The 19735-nt window shown below is 51.4% G+C and overlaps 3 protein-coding genes across 3 annotated transcripts; 2 read left to right on the top strand and 1 right to left on the bottom strand.

Moving 5' to 3' along the window:
• Positions 1–509: 509 nt before the first annotated feature.
• LRRC52 (leucine rich repeat containing 52) lies at positions 510–3590 on the top strand. The gene is made up of 2 exons (XM_048312927.1): positions 510–1143; positions 3283–3590. The coding sequence occupies exons 1-2, from the start codon at positions 525–527 to the stop codon at positions 3588–3590; spliced, it is 927 nt and encodes a 308-aa protein (XP_048168884.1). The 5' UTR covers positions 510–524.
• Positions 3591–4792: 1202 nt separating this feature from the next.
• Positions 4793–10219, top strand: MGST3 (microsomal glutathione S-transferase 3). The gene is made up of 6 exons (XM_048312585.1): positions 4793–4898; positions 7232–7355; positions 8202–8275; positions 8870–8927; positions 9632–9704; positions 10007–10219. Exons 2-6 carry the CDS (start codon positions 7239–7241, stop codon positions 10120–10122), a joined length of 438 nt encoding a protein of 145 aa, XP_048168542.1. The 5' UTR covers positions 4793–4898; positions 7232–7238; the 3' UTR covers positions 10123–10219.
• A 214-nt stretch (positions 10220–10433) lies between these two features.
• Positions 10434–19708, bottom strand: ALDH9A1 (aldehyde dehydrogenase 9 family member A1). Its single transcript, XM_048312582.1, has 11 exons — positions 19472–19708; positions 18659–18804; positions 17440–17569; positions 16996–17130; positions 16320–16516; positions 15400–15540; positions 14499–14687; positions 12497–12584; positions 12009–12150; positions 11400–11512; positions 10434–11296 (listed from the first exon to the last, which is right to left on the bottom strand). The coding sequence occupies exons 1-11, from the start codon at positions 19659–19661 to the stop codon at positions 11202–11204; spliced, it is 1566 nt and encodes a 521-aa protein (XP_048168539.1). The 5' UTR covers positions 19662–19708; the 3' UTR covers positions 10434–11201.
• Positions 19709–19735: the final 27 nt, after the last annotated feature.

Here is a 19735-nt window from a genome sequence, read left to right as displayed (position 1 = left end):
ACCTGGACACGCTACTCCAGATGGGATAAAACCTCCTAGCTCCAGAAAGGAGACAATGCCAACCCAACACTGCGCAGGACTCTTGCCTAACCAGTAGCAGTGAGCACCTCTTGCAGTGTGACACCATTTCTGACAAAATTTGGGCTGTTCACACTCTCCCTACACAGTTCTGATGCTCCCATGCCACGCACAGCTTCCCGCACCTCCACTCAGCTGGAAGCAGGTCAGCAAGGACACGGCACTGTCCCCAAAAACAGGCAGCTTCTGCAAGCCACTGACATCACTGAGGTGTCACCTGGCACCGAGTGTGAGACAGAGATGCTCCAGCCACTGTTCCACACTTGCTGATGTAAAAGCCAGGCTCGGTTTCCAGCTGGGCTCTCTGCCAAGAGCTCAGGTGAACCACAGACACAAAGTGCTTCCTCACAGCCTTGCAGCTTCTCCGCATAGCTGTGAGGGCAGTGCAGCTTCCATAGGGCTGCTTGAAGTCCAGAAGGGCTAAGTGGCCTGGAAGGTCTCAAACCATGTCTTCTTCAGGTAGACCATGGTCCCTGAGCCTCATGTTTCTTTTGGGTATGGCATCAGAGGGGATCAACTGCCCAAGCAGGTGTAGCTGTCAGTACCTGGAGGTGAACTGCACTGGACAGCAGTTGCAAGAGTTCCCTGTGGACATCCCTCTGGACACCACGCAGCTGATTCTGGCAGCAAACAATGTCTCATACCTGCCAGCAGTGGAATTGAGCTTCCTGGCTGATTTGGTCTATCTGGACTGCAGAAAGAATCTCTTGGGGGATGACCTGGATTTCACTTTCACTGGCTTGGCCAAGCTTGTCTATCTGGACCTCAACTTCAACAACCTCACACAGGTCACCTTCAGCACCTTCTCCCACCTCCTCAGCTTGGTGGTGCTGAAGATCTCAGACAATCGCAACCTTGTGGCCATCAAGAAGGATGCTTTTGCCAACAACACCTGGCTAAGGCACCTGGATGTGAGCCGGACGGGCCTAACCTTCCTGGACACCAGCACTGTCCGGGACTTGCCCAGCCTGAGGCTTCTGGGACTCAGTGACAACCTGTGGCACTGCAACTGTTCCTTTTTGGAATTCATCACCTGGATGATGGAGAGCAATGTGCATTTTCCAGGTGAGGGCTGTGTGAGCAGGACCTCTCTCTTCCCTGCTCCCACAGATCTGTGTGGAACAGAGAGGGCCCTCTGTTCTCTTTCCCAAAAGTTCAGCTCATGGAGCTGTGCCACTGCATGTCAGTTGTGGGTCCCATTTTCTGCTGTCACACAAACCAGGGATGGGAACAGCTGGGTTACACACACTCCACACATGAAGGGTCACACTTGTTCACATCCCCAGGGTAGCCAGGGAGGTGTAACCTGTAGCTGGGACACTGCTGCTTCTCTAAAACACCTGGATCCCGCCTCAGGTGTCCCTGTGCCTGCACAGCACCCCATGGCTGTAATGCCAATAACAAGGAGCCCAACACAGCTCCAGGGAGATGTGCACTGGGAAAATCATTGTTCTGAATTTCCTGCCTTGTCTCTACCCCAAAATCAGCTCTTTCCCATCATACTGAGAGATTCTATAACTGAGCCTTGGAGAGGCCAAGGCAGGGTAATCACCAGTTCCCTTTCCCATAGAAACACTGGTCCTAAGGGTAATGTTTTGCTTTGCAGCTGCAGCACATGAACTTGGTTGTTCCAAACTGGAAAGAGACACAGCACAACACACATGAACAAAGAAAGCTTGGTTTCAGTAATGCAGGGCACAATGGTGAGAGCTTGAAAACGTCTGTCCACTGAATAAGAAAGGGCCACAAAAGAGCCCAAGGGGAAAAAAAGGAAGGGCAAACAGAAGCTGGTGTTAGGACAGAATTTAATTAAAGACATCTTAGTGTCTTTATTAGATATAGTAAGCTACTTATAGAAATAAAGTGGGGTTTTTTCCACATACAGGTTACAGGCAATTATGGAACAGTGGAACAAAGCACAGCTCGCAACCGTGAGATTAGAGATAACCCACTGAACCCTGCAACAGGAGAATGAAGCTCATTGCAGGCTGTTGGGGAGGATAGGAATGTGAAAGGCAGCCTTAAATTGAGAGTTGTTCCAGGCCAAAGGGACACTGGGACAGAGCCCTGGAATCTGCAGCAAGCAGACCCCAGCCTGGCCTTTAGAAAGGCTACTGACCTTCAGAAATGCCTGTGCACCAGAGTTTTGAACTCAGCTGGATCTGTGCAGCCTGGGGGCTGACACAAAGCTGCCCAAGTTTGGATAGATTTGGGTAACAGAGAGATAAAAGCTCTGCAGTTTTACACAGGGCCAGGAGAAGGAATAGCATGAACAACCACAGCAGCGTTACCACTCAGTCATATACAATACAGTGTAACTGCAATATAAACCCCCCATGCCTTGTTCCCCTCCACCACTCCCATTCTGTCCTGTCCATCAAGCAGTGCCCAGCCTGTGGCTCCCTCTCCCTCAGTCTCTTCCATCCTGTCCATCAAGCAGTGCCCAGCCTGTGCCCACCACAGTGACCGTGTCTGTAGGGTTCAAAATCTGCAGAGGAAGGAGAGGGCCATGGCTAAGGCACACCCTGCTTCCACAGCCACCACATTCATCCTTCACTAACCTGAAAGGGAAACATATATTTCAACAGTACATAGTTGAAATAACAACCACACCCTATCATATTGCAATATCCACAGTGATCTGTTTTATCACTGCAGATATTGCAATATGACAGGGTATGGTTGTTATTTCAGTGGAACTGAACCACTGATGAGTTGCTTCTGCTTCCCTCACACACCAGGTAAGGCTGTGCCTAACTGCAAACCACCCTCGTTGTCAAACACACAGCAGCCTCATTATTCCAGCATGATTTAGGCTGTATCACTTCAGAAGGTGTTTGAGATTTTTAAAAAAAACAAACACAGGTGCTCTAATATGAAGGTGAAATAGTTCAATCAGCAGAGATGAGCAGGGCAGGGACAGCAGTTTGCCACAGTGGCATAATCCAGCAGGCAATATTTTCCTATGGAGCCAACACTGCAGAAAATATTCTGGCAACCTGGGAATTCTGGTTTAGCACAGGTTTGGCATGAGTTTGGCTGTCAGATTTTACCCAAGCCATGGGGGGGGGGGGGGGGGAGCGTGAAGTCTGCAGATATTCTTCAGGCTTTTAGCAAGCACTAACATAATTTTTCTACCAGGGCTCCTGTTCATGAAATTATGATACAGGCTAGAGAGTCCTGCTTCTGCTTGTCTCTCTGCAGATGCTGACAATTTCACCTGCTACACCCCAGCAGACCTGCGTGCCCTAAGGATGCCAGCAGTGGAGGCACAGCTCCACTTCAGCTGCCTGACCCAGCCGTATAAGCAAGATTATGTCTTTCTGTGCCTTGTTGGCTTCTGCATATTCTGTGCTGGCACCATGGCAGCCTGGCTGGCTGGCGTCTGTGGTGTCACCTACAAGGTCCACGCCTCAAAGGAGAAGGAGGAGGAGGAGGAGGCGGAGGAGGCGGCGGCGGAGGAGGCGGAGGTGGCGGCGGAGGAGGCGGAGGAAGAAGACACAGCCACTTAGGATCAGCCCTTCTGAAGTCCCACCGTGGGAACCAAAGGCAGGCCTTTCCTGCCTGATTTCTGACATGTTGTCCCACCCTAGGTTTTTTGTTTTGTTGTTGTTGGGGGTTTTTTTTGTTGGGTTTTTTTGAAGTGAAATAAAACTGCAAGAGAAGGAAGTAATCTGTGCTACAGTTTCACTTGCTGTGCTCTACCCAGTCTTCTGTCACTGGGACTCAGGACAATTGCAAAATATTAATTTTGTGGAGGTGTGAGAGGTGTGCATAGTGCCAGGCCCTTCCACTTCCACCCTACCTTGAGACCACAGAAAAGTAGGGACATAAGGACTGGCTTGAAAAGGTACTAAAATATGGGAAAGGCCCTGGCACTGTGCTGTAGCCAAGGACATCACCAGGCACTTCCTGGCCAAAAAACCCAGCAGGGCTTACTGTGATCAGCCTACACAGCTGGAGCCCCAGGGAATCCAAGAACTTTCTACTGTGGAAAGGCAAAGAGATTAAAACCAGGATTTTTAGGAGCCCAGGATCCCACTGGTTCTTCCTTTCTTTCCCATTACACTGGTGACAGCAAAATAACCCTCTGTGCTCCTGCAGCCAGACCACCTGTGCCTTCACTGTTTTATGAACATTCACTGCACTGGAAAGTCCAGCTCTGGTTTTGTGTCACATCACCCTAAAACTGGAATGTTTTATAAAGTAAAAATATTGCTTACACACTCTCCAAATATTCTTGGAAACGGCTTGTGTGTCCATGCCAAAGCGTCAGGGTTGCATCTACAAGGGAAATGTAAGATGCATCTACAGGGAAACATAAGATCCTTCTTTCCACTAGCGCTGGGAATTGCCAAGGGAAGTATCTGCTTACATGACCCAGCACAGCAACTCCACGTGTGCAACACTGGCTGCTTCAGCCGACACTGCAGGGTCTGGTGAGATAACAGGGGAAACCAGGAGATTTCAGCAAGCACGGTGTGAATTACCAAACTTAGAGGCATTAAACTGTAGATTGCGAATCAAAGCTAAGAGCTCTTAGCTATAATTGGTATGGCAAAAAGGGCATGGGAAAAACGGTGAGGATGTCTGTATGCTGGGGACACAGGCAGAGCTGCTGGGGCACACCGGCGTGCCAAATCCCTTCGCAGATCCACATGAATCCCTATCCCACTCTTCTCTCGCAGCAGTGAGACTGATCGCGCCTGGCCGTGCCTCGGCCCCGCCTGCGGGCGGGACGGCCCCGCGGCCGCCCCCGGCTCCGTCCCCCTGCCCGGCTCCGTCCCGCAGCTCCTGGGCTGCTCCGCGCTGTGCTGAGGGTGAGTGCGGGCCGGGCACCCCAGCTCGTCCCTTCGGGAGCGGGGCCGGGGGGCAGGGGGATGCTGCCAGGGCATGGTTACTCAGGTTGTCCCGATGGAAAAATGGAGGAAGCGCTGTGGACATCTCCAAGTCGGGGATGCTCCGGGGGAAGGGGGCTGCGGGACGAGCAGGGCGCGGGGCTCAGCCTGTCCCCCGCACGGGAAGCTCCGGCGGAGCCTGGCCCCGCCTGGCTGGGGAGGGCTCAGCCCTGGGAGCGAACGGGGATACGGGGCGACAAAGGGCTCTGCTGGCTCGAAAGGCTGAGTTTACATCGGGTAATCCAGTCCGAATCCACGCGTGGGACTGTTAGGAGCCTTAATGCGCTTTGCTGACTCATAGTACCTGCAGTACTGTGGCAGAGTTGGGAAGGACCCTTTTTCTGCTGCCTCTCTGTGCTGCGTCATGCTCCAAAATCTCGTGTCTGTGGCTCCTGCCGGAAACATCGCAGTGTGAAAGGTAGAAACTGAGTTTTCTGCACCGTGACGGTGCCTGTCAGCAAAACCCTTGCAGCTGCGGGCAAAGGTTACTGAAACGCTCCAGGCACCACAATCCGGAAACGACCGCGAGAGTCCTGGTGGCTTTGGAGTGCTTTATATCGCTCCAAATTACGAGAGCAAAGGCTTGAGGTACACTTTTATATGTAGTGTAAGAGTAGCAGTTTTATGACAAACCCAGTTTAATGCTTTGCAGTGCTCTTTGCTCCCAAAATAAACCCCCAGATCAGTGCTAGAAGATAAAATGCCTGGTTATCCAACAACCTTGTAATTTGAAGGGGGAAGTGTGACCACCAACATGCTCTACATGTTCTGTTTTCAGTGTGTCACCTGTCAGGTGCTAACCTCAATTACAGGTGCATGCAGCTGACTTTTCTTCATTACTTCAGGGTTTTAGTATTCTTACTGATAGTTGTTTGCCACACTTCCTGGTGGACAAAGCCAGCTGTTGTCCTCACCTCACTCCATTGATGATAATCCCATTGCAGATGAGAACTAAAACCTTCTAGTCCCCAAAGATCCCTTGTGAGGGGTGCTGGCACTGCTGCAATAGGAAGACTTTACATCAGGTCCATGAGGTGGCCTGTTTTTCCCCACACTGACAGATTGTGCTGGAGGGACAGTGCAGGAGACACCAAAACCTCACTACATCGTGGAGGCACCATCTGGAGACAGGCACCAGCTGGGGTTTGATTGGGAGAATTATCTTGGTGCTGGAGGGAGGTCTCTGCTGTCCTCTGCTGTGCTCTGTCATGCAGCACCTTCTAGGGTCACCCGGGCAGGTGTCTGAGGTTCGGGGTTGTGCAAGATGGTTGTGGGGAAGGGCCCTTTGCTTTCTGGCAGCCTGGAGGGAGCCAGAGAGCTCGTGTAGAGCAGGGCTGGCTGATGGGGGCAGGTCTGGCAGATGGGGAGCAGGAAAGAGGGAGAACGTGGAATGTGGGGCAGCATGGCAGAGGCTGCAGGATGCACCTTCTGCCCCATGCTTCTGTCTCAGGCCTGCATGAGGGAGCACAGAACCATTAAATAAAAGCCACACAGGCCCTGGCGTCCCCTGGCCACTGGTGCAGATGTTTGTAAATGCCAGTAGCTGTGTGTTGTTGGAGCTGTTCACCAGTTTATGACTCTGAGAGGGTTCCTGGGAGCTGCAGGGCTGAGCATCGGTCATCTGGCCAGTGGCTCTTTACCCAACAGGTTCACTTATCATTGCTGTGGTGGTGGGTTTTATTAGTATTTTATATAAGGATGACCTTAGCAGTACAAATTAATCATTCATGTAGCCCAGCTCCTTCCAGCTCAGGGGATTTCTGAGCCAGGCTCTATTATAATTCCCAACTTACCTCTTATTCCCAGAACTTGCCCAATTTCCTGTTGAATTTATGAGAACTGCCTGCATTCACAATGTCCCTTGGCAAGGAGTTCCACAGGTCTGGTTCCCACTGCATGAAGAAACATCCCTCTTAGGGAACAGGCTGGAAATAAACTGATTTCATTTGATGGTCCCTAGCTCTGGGGCTGGAAAGGCCCATGAGTTTCTGCCCAGGCTGGACTAGGGTTCTCCAGACACCACTTCCCACCAATGCTTAGGTGATTTTAAGGCTTGCTTGACAGGAACTATGCAGAGAACTCCTGGTTTGTGGAGGCTCCAGGAGGCACAAATTCCCTCAGCCACCATTTCTCTCTTCCTTCAGCCAGTCCCTGTTCTGGGAGCTCTTGGGGTCCAAGCTCAGCAACTCTTCCATGCACGCATATTGTGTGTTGCCACTTCCCCAAAATATTCACAGGCTCCCTTTCTCTGGCAGCACCACGATGGCTGTTCTCTCCAAGGAGTATGGCTATGTCATGCTGACCGGGGCCGCCAGCTTCATCCTGGTCATGCACCTTGCCATTAAGGTGGGCAAGGCCCGCAAGAAATACAGCGTGGAGGTGAGTGCTCAGGCTGAGGGGATGGCAAGGTTGGAGCCAGTCTGCTGACAATCTAGGTGACACCTTGCTCAGTTTGGGGTGACCTGCTGATGTTTCCTGTCCCACCACACAGATGCAGAAGGGATGGAGCTGCCATGGCTCTCCAGAAAGCATAACAGAGCTCAGAATTTGGGACGTCAGGTGCTTGGCACCAAGCTGAAAGCATGTGGCTTTGAGCTTGGCAGCACTGATGGGCAAGAAACTGCTTGGCCCTTTTGCCTTGCAAGTAAGACTTGATGCAGCACTGGCGGGAAGGGATCATAGTGGCACAAAAGTGACAGGAGTGTTTCTCAAACTCAGGGGGAGCACGTGTGAGTCACAAGAAGTCTTTCAAGTGACCTTCCCTCAGCATGCATTGGGGAGCCTTTAAGCCAGGCAGAGCTCTGGGCTGGGTGGGGACAGTTGTGAGTCAGGGCCGTGGCATGCAGAGGCTGCTGTGCCACTTGGCTTCAGCCACTGCTCTTTCACCACTTCACTGACAGAAGTGACAAGAAGGGGTGGGCACAAGGACAGTTCCAGCTGCCTGTTGGGGTGATCCCATTCCTGCTGCATCAAGTCAAGACTGGAGCAAATGTACCCAGTGCATGTGGTGCTGGATTTGAGGCCTGGGGAGGTCTCTGCAGCCAGGCAGCAGCTCCAGGAAGGCGGTGACCTTGAACACGGCTTTTGTGGGCCCCAGGGCAGGGACAGGCTCTAACCTGTCACTGCAGGTTGGTCTTGCAAGCACTCGGACAGCCCCGCACTCCTGGGAAAAGGAGCTGCAGGTCACACTTGCTGATGCTTTGCTGCTGGTTTATTTTTTGGCAGTATCCAACCATGTACAGCACAGACCCTGAACACGGGCAGATATTCAACTGCATCCAGCGCGCACACCAGAACACGTAAGTGACATCTTTGAACAGGGGCCTTGGAACACACAGGGCTGAGGAGCAGGGCCCACAGCCCCAGAGGTGCTGCTGCCATTGCTTTGATGCTTAGCAGTAAGGCCATGCTGGCTCTTTCCGCTGTCTTAAACTATGGGATGGTGGTGTGAAGCCATCCCAGTTCTCAGCAACTTGCTTCCATGGGTAGATCTTAAGACATGAGGAATGTTGTTTCCAGAAGGTGCTGATCTGGTGTGCTGCCCATGTCTCCCTGGGGAGAGGCCAAAGTCCACCCAGCTCCTGTGGACAGGCTGCAAAGCACATCAGAGGGTGCTGGGAGGCACAACTTCTGGGGAATGTTTAGAGTGGCTTAGGGAACAAAATGGAAAGAGTGGGTGGGTGACCTGGGAGAGAGGCACAGGCTGGGAGGAAGGTCCTAAAACTCTGTGTGTGCTCAGATCCCTTCTTTCCTCAGCCACAGCATTGAGCACAGAGACTTGTAAAGAGCCCAAAATGCCCTTGGCACGGGTTGTTTGCAGCCTCTGCCCTTCTGGATTTTCCTCTTTGTAAGCAACGTGAGCACAAACACAACCTCTTCACTTTTATTTTCAGATTGGAAGTCTACCCTGCCTTCCTGTTCTTTTTAGGCACTGGTGGACTCTATCACCCGGTAAGTGATGCAGATCTCTGCTCTGGCTCCCTTACCTGGAAAGGGTGGGGGGCAGGAGGCCAAGACAGCCCCTTCAGTAGCCATGTCACACTTAACAGCAGTGCCCCTTCTGGAAATTTAGCTGTAGAATGTCCTCTGCAGGAGAACCACAAGTAATGAACTCATTACTGCTGTTTCAGCTATTAGAGCCCTTTCCTTCCCCTAAAGGTGCCTTGTTAGACAAAGCAAAGCATTTGCAGCCTCCAGTTACTGAGTGGGAAGGATCCCTCCAGCCCAGTTTTTCCAAGCCCTGCCAAAGGAGGTCAACAAAAGCCTAGATTATTTTTAACTGAAAGATGCAGACAACTTGGGAGGAGGCAGGCACATGGGAGAGGCCAAATCCAGTAGCTTTATCTTTGCCATCAAAAGACAAATTAGGTCCTTCCTGAAGACAGACTCCTTTTCCAAGAAGGAAGGAAGCAGCATAGGCACATCTGGCAAATGGGAGCCACATTGGAGCAAGCTCTTAATTAAGAGTCAAGGTGGAAGTTTGGAACACCTGGTGGAGGCAGTGGAGCAGGGCTTGGAGCAGCAGCTGCCTCCACAATCCTGGCCCTTGCTCTGGCTCACTAACTGGTCAAGGCTGAAATGAGATTCAGCACCTGGTTGCCTGCACAACTTTGCTCAAGCCTCCAAAGCCTTTAATGCTTCTCCTTTCTCTGCAGCGGGTTGCCACAGGGCTTGGTGTCGCCTGGATCGTTGGGAGACTCCTTTATGCCTATGGCTACTATACAGGAGGTAGGTCTGTACCCTGCCGCACACAGAGGGTGCTTGGAAGCTCAGATCTTCTACAGTGACCTCAAGACTCTTTGCTCCCAGTCAGGCGTGGAGGAAAGGGTGCAGGTCTGCAGGCTGCCCAACACTGCAGCATGCTCTTCCTGCTGTTGGGAAGAGCTCTCATCCAATAGGGATGCCTAACCTAAGAGGCCTGAGCTGGTGCCTGCTGGTTTGCCCCTGGGGATTTACCTTTAGTTCCTGCTCCCTCTTCAGTTTCCAGGGTGGGCTTTCAGTGAACTGACAAATCCTGCCTTTTTTTCCAGATCCCAAAAACCGAAGGAGAGGGGCCCTTGGCTCCGTGGCACTCCTTGGGCTGGTGGGCACGGGTGTGTATTCGGCCTGCCAGCACCTAGGCTGGGTCTGCCACCGGGAGTGCTGAGAAGCTAAAGGGAATTTTCTTGTTTTCTTTTAGAACACTTGGCTTCCTGTGTTTTTTCCCTTTTCTTACTCAATAAAAGGAAGTTGTCAATTCTGTATTTTCATTCTAAAGTTACAGAGGGTTTTCTTAAGAAGCTCTGCAGAACGCTAGAACTACTCTGGTTTTGTAGGACTACAGAAATCTGTCTGTCAGGCAGGGGTGTTCTTTCTAGCTTTTATGATTTTGGTGATCAAAAAGCCACCTTGCATCTCATTTAACCCATACAGCAGCAGCCCCATTTCTGGACCCATCAATTCATGTCACTCTGAGAAGATGTTCCAGAGTTAGTATTTATTTAATTGCTAGAAAGAGACAAACATTTAAAGTTGTTGCTTCATCATGTTTATAAAGAACAGTAAACTTACAGGAAAAAAGTGAGATAGCTTTCACTATTCTGTGCTGGAGCTTGCCACCACTCTTGTATGGAGGTGATTCTCAGGGCCATGCCTGGCCCAGGCAGCATCAGCCAACTCTCCCCACAATGTTTTGTCCCACTTGTAAGTAAGGTACAGATAGAAAAAAACAAAATTTGCAGTAACCAAGGGTCTAGAGGGAATAAACAATGCTACAGTTAAGGCTTTTATGTAGTCATAGAATAGAGAGGGTCTATAGCTACAGGATGTCAATGTGTCTAAGAGCTTATATGTGTATTGAGTGGGGTCCTACCTGTTAAGAAGCCAGAACTGAAGTTGATGGAAGGTGGAAGGCAATGGGAATCAAGGCACACAGCGTGGGAAGCCTGGCCCTGGCCTGGGCCACTAACAAGCCTCTGGTAAAACCTCTGTGGCTGCAGGAGCTGCTGCCAAAAGCCAGATTGGTGCCTCCTGCTCTGAGCTTCCCATTGTCCACCAGACTGGTGAGAGCTGAGCCCTGTGTGTACATCCCCCCCTTGCAGGAGCAGGGTGGCTAAATGCTGCTCCAGCTCTGCTTCCCCCTGGGCACTGACGACTGTAGGGTACTTTATTGCTGTGTACATGATCCACATCTCTGGCTGGCAGGGAAGAGCTGCCTGATGCTCCCCTGCGCAGGCCCCAGAGCCACTAAAATGCAGACTCCACATCACCCATCTCCACGCACACCGTCTTCAACTGCGAGTAGTACTCGATGGCTGCCCGGCCGTTCTCCCTGCCAAATCCTGCAGGGAAGAGCTGGAGTGAGGACACAGCTCCAGGCAGTGCCAGGGGCCACTCACAGCTCCTGTAGCTGGCATGTACTGGGGGAGGTCACACAGAGCTCACCTGAGAACTTGTATCCTCCAAAAGGCAGCTCCACAGGGCTGACGTTGTAGTTGTTGATGAAGCACATCCCGGCCTTAAGAGCAGCCACTACCCTGTGAGCCTTCTGGATATCCCTGCAGGAAAACGGCAATTCAGCTGGATCCCCTCCTTCCCTGCCTGGTAATATCCACTGGAGAAAGGCCAGCAGGCCACACTGGTTTTTGAAGTCCAACCTGCCCTACTCTCTCTTTGCCTGCTTGAAGGAGGTGGCTCCAGCTCCCAAGGACACTCCAACTGCATTCAGTTTGGGAGGGCAGGACAAGGACACCAGCAATGCAGAGTGGGGCAAGTAGCCAACAGCAGCACAGCAGGCTCCTGGTGCATCCTGGAGATGCAGGCAGCAGGCCAAGCCAGGCTGGGAGGACCCCAAAGGACAGCTGGGCCCACCCAACACTTCAGGAAAAACTGGGAGATGTGCAGTCATTTACAATTTTCCCTTTTGGAAATCACCTGCTTCAGCTTTTCTGGAAGAGGATACCCATGCGCATGCTAAGGCACTGCAAGAGGAGCAGCAAATCACCACAGTATTTGCCCTCCCTAAAATGATTTCACAACACTGCCCAGTCATACCTGGTGAAGACACCACCTGCCAGGCCAAATTTGGTGGCATTGGCTCTCTCCACAACCTCTTCCTCCGTGTCAAATGGCAGGATGGCCATGACAGGCCCAAAGATCTCTTCCTTCACACACGTCATGTCATCCTTGCAGTTCCCTGGAAGCATGGCAGAGCACAAGTGCTTCAGGAGGAAGAGCAGCAGCACAGCCTGTGCATTCAGCAGCCCACACAGCCTTGGAGACAGCACCCAGCACTGCACGGCCTCCCTGCAGAACAGCCAGGCACACCCTGCATCTCAAAAGCACCGACTGCATCATTCCTGTCAGGCCCCCCAACAGCAGATTTCCCTGGATGCAGTTCTTGGAAGCCTCAGCTCTCTCTAGTGCCCCCATCCAAGTGCCAGTCCACACTGGGGACATCACAGAGCCAGGTTACACTGAACTCAGCATTCTCAGGAGAAATTCCACAACAGCCATGGTACCATGAGTGAGATGGATCATACCTAACACACAGGGGCGCATGTAGTAGCCGTTCTTCAGCTTCGGGTCATCTGGCACATATGGGTCCCCACCACACAGCACCTCTGCCCCCTGGAAAAGAGCCAGGAGAGGAAGGGATGCAGGCACATCCAGGAGCATCCTGCTTAGCTGCCACAGCTCTGGCTGGCCCTTAGCCTATCCCAACAGACCGTGCTAAGAAGTTTGTCCCTATCTTTCTCATAAGCCCCTGTTGCAGTGGGGATCCTGCAACATACATATACCAAACCAGGAGTCCCGTGGAAAGGAAATATATATGGACAGACAGATTCTTGATAGCTGTTTCAGAGAGATGTTTATTTCTCCAGCCGCATGGCCGGAGCTCTGCCCAGGAACTGTTCCAGTCACGGGACCAAGGGTCCTTCTGCCCGCGCAGGGAACACAAACCAACCAACGGGAACGAGGCTGAGCAGGGGCAGGGAAACCCCGTGTCTGTGCCCTCAGGGCCCCTCTCCCAGGGCTACACGGCGGGGGAGGGACCCCAACACCTCACCCGTTTTATTTTAATAAAAGGAGAATGAAAACAACTGGATAAACATAACAAGAACAGTTTCAAAACAAAACAAGCCACCCTCCTGAGCCTTTAAATGTCTAAACAGATTCTCTGGAACATCTTAGGGCTGACAGAAGGGAGACAGAACTCTCTGAGCATGCTTTGTGGGGAAACTGAGGCAGGAGAGGGTTTAACTTCTTCCCTCCCCCTTTTCATCCCCCACTCGGCATTGGAAAGGGATTTTTGGGGAAACAATTGGCAAAAGCATGGTTTTGTGAGGAAAACCATGGATGAAAAAACGGATTGGGAATACACTGGGGGTAATAGGACATAGGGTAAAAGGGAAAGGTGGGATTAGGAAAGGGAGACTGTAGGGGGGACTTACAATGGAGATATTGTCTAACATGACTACGATTTTTTGCATATATACTGCCTTTTACAGGAACACCATCAGGCCCAGTGACCTGCGATGCTTGTAACCCTTTTCTACCTTGTATAATTTTGAATTCCACCACCTCTCCATCTCCCAAGCTTGGGATGCATTTTTCAGGGTTATTCTTTTTAATAGCAGTTCTATGCACGAATATGTCTTGCTGGTTGCCAACAGACCGTGCTAAGAAGTTTGTCCCTATCTTTCTCATAAGCCCCTTTTACTGAAATGCTGCCATCAGGTGTCCCCAGAGCCTTCTCCTTTTCAGGCTGAACTACCCCAAGTCTCAGCCTTTCCTCACAGTGAGGTGCATTTTTCCTGTGCTGAGGGGATTCCAGAGCTGGTTGCAGTACTTGAAGTGGGGTCTCACCAGAGCATGTCAGAGGGGCAGAAAGAATTCCCCTTCACCTGCTGCCCACACTGCTTTGGATGCAGCCCAGGACATGGGTGGTTTCTGGGTGCCAGCACACACGGATGGGGCATGTCCAGCCTCTCATCCACCAGCACTCCCAAGCCCTTCCTGGCAAGGCTGCTTCATCCGCTCATCCCCCAGCCTGGATTGATACCAGGGGTTGCTCTGACCCAGGTGCAGCACCTTGTACTTGGCTCAAATCACCTCCCTGTCCTCCATGTGCCTTAACACAACTTCTAGGAGGATCAGTTCCATGATCTTCCCACAGTCACAGAGGTGAGGCTGACAGGTCTGTAATTCTCAGGGTCCTCCTGTCCACCCTTTTTGAAAATGGGTGAAGTGTTTTTCCTTTTCCAGTCACTAGGGACTTCACCTGACTGCCAGGACTTTTCAAGTACCATGGAGAATGGCTGAGCAACTACATCAGCCAATTCTCTCTGGACCCTGGGATGCATCCCATCAGATCCCACAGACTTATGTATCTAGTGGTCCAAAACACCCATTGAGTAATTCAAAAACAACCAAAAAACCCAGCTTAACTGGGAAGGCACAGGGCACAAAAGCAGCTGGCAGTGTGTTTGTCTAACAACAGAGACATTTCAGGGCAGTCACAAGGCAGCATCACAATCTCACCTGCTCCTTCGCCTGCTTGATAAAGCCCTGCACACGATTCAGGTGGGGCAGGTTGATGAGGGCTCCCATCCGTGTGTCTTCCAGAAGAGGGTCTCCAATTTTGATTTTCTGGGTGCATTTCACCACCTCCTTTGTGAAGGTATCCAGGATCTTCCTCTCCACGAACACTCGGGTGCCATTGCAGCACACCTAGGACACAGGACAGGCAGCTGAGAATAGGAAACACAGCACTCCACAGTCCTTCCCTGCTTGGGTCCTGCTCCAGAGGCTCTTGGAAAAGCCCCTCCACAGCTGCTACAACAGCTAACTTGTCCCTGGGGACAAGGAACACAAGATTACCCTGGGGCTGTGACTGCACTGAACAGTCCTTGCTGGACACTGGTTCTGATGCCACCAGGTGGCAAAAACGCATCAGGTCACCAGTAGCAGAGACCTTGAACTGACTTCTGAATTCCCAGAAATGACCCGGCTGAGCAAATTTGCCAACAGGATTACACAAAACCTGCAGTACATGTGCATATCCCAAACTTGGGAAGGACAGAACCCTGTTCTCAGACTCAGCACACCAGGCTGTAACCTGCTGCCCCTCCAAGGGACACCAGCATGGCTTCCCCTGACCTATGAGTGCCAGACTGGTGCTCAGGGCACAGGAGCAGCTGTGCTGAGCTGGGTACTGGGTGTCAGAGAGACTCCATGTCTGGGAAGGACAGGGCACTGGCTAAGGCAACACTGCTGGGACACCCTGCACTGGCTCCTGCAAGGGCATCCCTTCTGACACTGCACAGGGAAGGGTGTGGCAAGATGGGAGCTTCAGGGCATCCCTCACTATATGAGGTCAGGCCCAATCCTGACAACACCCTGCCTCCCTGGGAAGGAGCACTCCTGCCCCACAGACACACACCTCACCCTGAGTAAGGAAGTTAGCCATGAGAGCTCCCTTCACAGCATTATCCAGATCAGAGTCCGAAAAGATGATAAGGGGGGATTTGCCCCCCAGCTCCAGGGTGACTGGCTTGATCCCTTTAGCTGCCATCTCCATGATCTGAGTGGAACAAGGACAGAAGAGATAAGTGACCCACTGGCCAAGGGGAGGCTGGTGGGGAGAGGCAAGAGTCCCAAAAAGGAGAGTTCCTGCAGGACCATTCACCAACAAGAGAAGCAGCATGAAGGGCAAGCTGGGTTTCCTATATGTGCTTAGTTCAGACTGAGGACAGCGTCAGAGGGTTTGGGTTTTTTTTTTTTCATGGATAAAACCAAAAAAACCTGGAGTAGCATTTGCAGGAAGTCTTGTGCTCAGTGTAAGCTGCAGGCGGCTGTAGCTGCATCTGTTGTCATTGCACCCAACAGGTACACACATGTAGGGAGCATTCAAGGGACAACATTTCCCTTCCTTCAACTCAGAATTTATTTCCAAAAGTCTTTTTTTAATTTTGGAATAATAAATTAAGGGTGAGAAACTCACAGGAACTATTCTCTTGCTTAGAAACAGTAGGTTGCATGCAGCTTTAGTGCTCTATTGCAGCCAGAAACACATTTTCCCAGTGCTGCTGTTCTGTGTACTGTCCTCCTGATATCAACATCCACCTGAGCAGCTCAGGGACTTCACTGTAACTAGGGGCTAAGCAAGTGAAGCTGACCAAGGGGTTTCTCTCCCAAGCCCATGCCCGGCAGGTTAACTGGATCCCCAGCATGACCCTGTACGTACTGCAAGCTCCATGCTCGGCCCCAAAAATGCTGACTTGCACCCCACCTCTACAAGCTTCATGCAGAAAAGCTCAAGGAGGTATTAACTACAGACCCTTTGTTTCAAGGTGCCTTTACCTTCATGCCAGTTGGCACACTGCCAGTGAAAGAGATTTTGGCCACATCTGGATGCTGGCAGAGGAACTGGCCCGTGGCTGCCCCACCCTGCACCACGTTGAAGAGCCCCTTGGGCACTCCGGCCTCTGTGAAGATCTCTGCCAACCTCACCACAGAAATGGGGGTGAAGGGTGAAGGCTTGAAGACCATTGCATTGCCTAAGGACACAGGCAAGGTGAGGTTAACACCCAAACTGCTTCAGGGAAGAAACAAAAATAATCCCCACCCCACACAGTGAGTTTGTCTCAACAGATCCCAGATGTTTCCCCCAGGAGAGAGGGAAACACTTTCAGCTGATCACTGCAACTAGCAAAAGGATGCCCTTCTTGCTGGGGAGAGGGCTGGGGGAGATGGAGCTGCTGGTCTTGCCCTGCAGAGATTTCCAGAGACCTTCCCCATCTGGTAAAAACCAAGCTACCAAAAAAGCAAAGCTTTTCCTGATGCACTCCTAACCTCTTGACATATGATATGTTCCTCCTTTCATTTCCCTTCCCTTTCTGCCAGAGTAACAGCCTGGACATTCTGCTTATCCTTCAACACTTCAAGGTAATCGTCGATTTCATCCTGCAAACCACTCTCCCCCACAGGATCACTTGGCTTTGAAGAGACACTTGTGCGGGCAGAAAGTCTCCATTACCGCAAGCCAAGGCCGGGCCAGACTTCCAGCAGGCAATCTGGAAAGGGTAATTCCAGGCTCCAATCCCAACACACACCCCAAGCGGTTCTCTCCGAGTGTACCCAAAGGATCCCCCAGGAAGCTGGACGTGTTCACCTGCAAAGAAACAGCCAGAAGGTAGAAAAGAGCAAAGCCCCTTCCTGTCTGATCAGAGCCACCAGGGGTCATATCTGGCTCTGCCTGGGAACGGAGACACAGTTTTACCCCAGAAAGCTCACAGAGGGTGTGAGTGCCCACAGATCATGGCAGCATTGGGTGGAGACCTCTCAAAATCCTTCCAACGTCTTCAGGAAAAGGAATGGTCCACCTCTTAGAGAAATCAGCAGCAAAGATGGTTTTGTGCCATTGGAGTTACCAGCAAATGTGGGACAGAGAGCAAAAAGCAAACTCCAGTAACATCCTCACCTGCCAGAGATCCTGCCAGCCCTGCGTAATACTCCAGGCACTGCCAGGATATGTCTATGTCCGCTCTGGCTTCAAAGATGGATTTCCCATTGTTGATGGTCTCCATGGTGGCAATTTCCTCTCTCTGCTCCTGTGAGAGGCACAGGACAGAAACAACGTTAGAGAAGCCCAGAGCAGAACTCCACAAGACAGCCACTTCCCAAGCACACAAGTCCCAAACAAGATCCTGCCATGAGAAACGGTCATCTCCAAAAGGGAGACATTTCCAACTGCTGTTTATCGATTTCCCCATGATGACTGAGTGCAGGGAAATGTCAAAGGGAAAGCCTCTGGGGTTCACTGCTGGTCCAGTCTTGTTTAACATCCCTGTTTATCTAAAAGATGAACAAACATGAACTTAGAAGCCAGCTGGCAAACAATGATTAGAATTCGCAGAACTAAACTGGGAAGAGCAAATATCAAGATGAGGATGGAACCAGAGGCCAGGGAAAAGGGACAAAGCAATTCAGCTGGGAAGCATCCTTTAACAGACCAGCTCCCAGGCAGAAATATTACCCTGCTCTGGAAGTCTGGCAAAAGCAGAAGTTTGGCATAAAGAAAAGTTTTCTCATGACTGATTCACACTGGGGAAAGGAGGTCTGGGTTCTTACAGATCTGTGCCTTGATGGAGATTAACTCTGATGCCCAAGCACCTGTTATCTCAATAAGGAGTCTGTGTTAAAGCTCACTTATGTGTATCCTCCCCCATGTGTATTATGTGATAGATAAAAACCAGTATTGCTACTTTCTCTTATTGCCAGGACACATTCCAGTCATGTAACAACAGCCTCTGACAAGCCAAAAGTTCAGCAATGCCACTTATGCAATTTCAGCTTTGAAACTGTGTGCAGTGAAATTTAATCTTTGGAGCTGTTAAAAGAATCACAAACCCTGCAATATGTCAACTGGATGGCTTCAGTTTTATGTCTTCTAACAGAATTAAGCTGAGAAAGCACACACTGGCCTTGAATCCAGTGATAAGACCAAAGCTGCATGCATGGGTGCTGACTCCAGTGATAAGAGCAAAGCCCTACCTGAGGCAGCTTCTCTTCTGGCCAAAGGTGGGTTTTAACTCCTGAGCAACTCCTGGAACTCTGGAAGTCCTGCTGAAGCCCCCAAGAGCAACAATAACCCACAAGGAAGCTCAGAGACAGAACTAACCCTCTCCCCCACAACATACCCGAATAATTCTGGCAGCCTCCAGCATCACCCGGCATCGCTCCATGCCCGACATTTGACTCCATATTTTAAAGGCAGCCTTTGCACTCTGCACAGCCAGATCAACTTCCTTCTCTCCAGAGCAGGGCAGCTTGCACAGCACACGACCTGGGCACGTTTTAAACAAGGAATAAATGAGATGGAAGTCTCAGAAAAGGGGCCCAGAACGCAGTTTATCTTGCACCAAACCCCACATACTTCAGTCAAGCCACCTATACCAGGCACAGAGTTTCACCGATGGCTCCCACTGAAACCCACTGATTTGTAATCAGCCATAGAAGAAGTGCTGCAATTCAGGTGGTCTGAATTAAAAGAGCGGCCATTCTCCACAGTCGTGTTCTGGTAACTAATTAGCTCCAGTTGTTACAAAATTCCTGGGTTTCCCAGTTGAGTTTGTTACACTTCTACCACCCTCTTCAGGACTCTCGTTACACATTCCTCAGGATGGTTAAACACTTGGAGTGATTTTGCTGAACACTACATACCGATAACTATAATTATATAATTTTAGAGAGATTTAAATCGTGGGGTTTTGCCAAAATCTGCCATCACTGCATTTTGTGTCTGATTGAGAGCTGATTTCTACAGTAAAGAGTGATGATGGGCAAACGCTGTAAGCAGAGCGCAGCCACTACAGCAGGGTGGCTCAGGAGCAGCAGGGCGTGCAGGACACCCGCACAGGTGGCACCCAGGTGACCTGAGGGAAAGCCGAGGACACCAGGCCCTGCAGGCACACAGGCTCTCCCTGCCCCTGGGCGCGGCGTTCCCCCGGTACCTGTGGCCGGCTCGAACACCTCCTCCAGCTGCCCGCCGTCGGCGGGGTGGACGCGGGCGCCCGCGCGGTAGTTGAGGGGCTGCTGGACGGTGACGGTGCCGGTGGCGGAGCTCATGGCGAGGCCGGGAGCGAGTGAGCGCAGCCGGGGGAGTAGGAGAAGAAAGCTCGGCAGCCGGGACTGTGCCAACATCGGCGAGATCCCGTGAGGCGCCGCGGCCGAGAGGCACCGCCTCTTCCACCGACGCCTTTTCACCGTCAGCGCCG

The sequence above is a fragment of the Corvus hawaiiensis genome, chromosome 9, assembly GCF_020740725.1.
Source record: "Corvus hawaiiensis isolate bCorHaw1 chromosome 9, bCorHaw1.pri.cur, whole genome shotgun sequence".
Classification (NCBI taxonomy): domain Eukaryota; kingdom Metazoa; phylum Chordata; class Aves; order Passeriformes; family Corvidae; genus Corvus; species Corvus hawaiiensis.
The sequence above is the reverse complement of the archived record's forward strand: the minus strand, read 5'-3'. Positions and strand labels throughout refer to the sequence as shown.

Excerpts from the sequence above, each read along its gene's own strand:
- LRRC52 (XM_048312927.1), top strand. The coding sequence starts at position 525 with ATGTCTTCTTCAGGTAGACCATGGTCCCTGAGCCTCATGTTTCTTTTG. Across the intron at positions 1,144-3,282 it reads GAGCAATGTGCATTTTCCAG|ATGCTGACAATTTCACCTGC; the intron begins GTGAGGGCTGTG and ends GTCTCTCTGCAG.
- MGST3 (XM_048312585.1), top strand. The coding sequence starts at position 7,239 with ATGGCTGTTCTCTCCAAGGAGTATGGCTATGTCATGCTGACCGGGGCC. Across the intron at positions 7,356-8,201 it reads GCAAGAAATACAGCGTGGAG|TATCCAACCATGTACAGCAC; the intron begins GTGAGTGCTCAG and ends ATTTTTTGGCAG. Across the intron at positions 9,705-10,006 it reads CTATGGCTACTATACAGGAG|ATCCCAAAAACCGAAGGAGA; the intron begins GTAGGTCTGTAC and ends CTTTTTTTCCAG.
- ALDH9A1 (XM_048312582.1), bottom strand. The coding sequence starts at position 19,661 with ATGTTGGCACAGTCCCGGCTGCCGAGCTTTCTTCTCCTACTCCCCCGG. Across the intron at positions 15,541-16,319 it reads GTGTGCCAACTGGCATGAAG|ATCATGGAGATGGCAGCTAA; the intron begins GTAAAGGCACCT and ends TGTTCCACTCAG. Across the intron at positions 12,151-12,496 it reads CATGCGCCCCTGTGTGTTAG|GGAACTGCAAGGATGACATG; the intron begins GTATGATCCATC and ends CCATGCTTCCAG.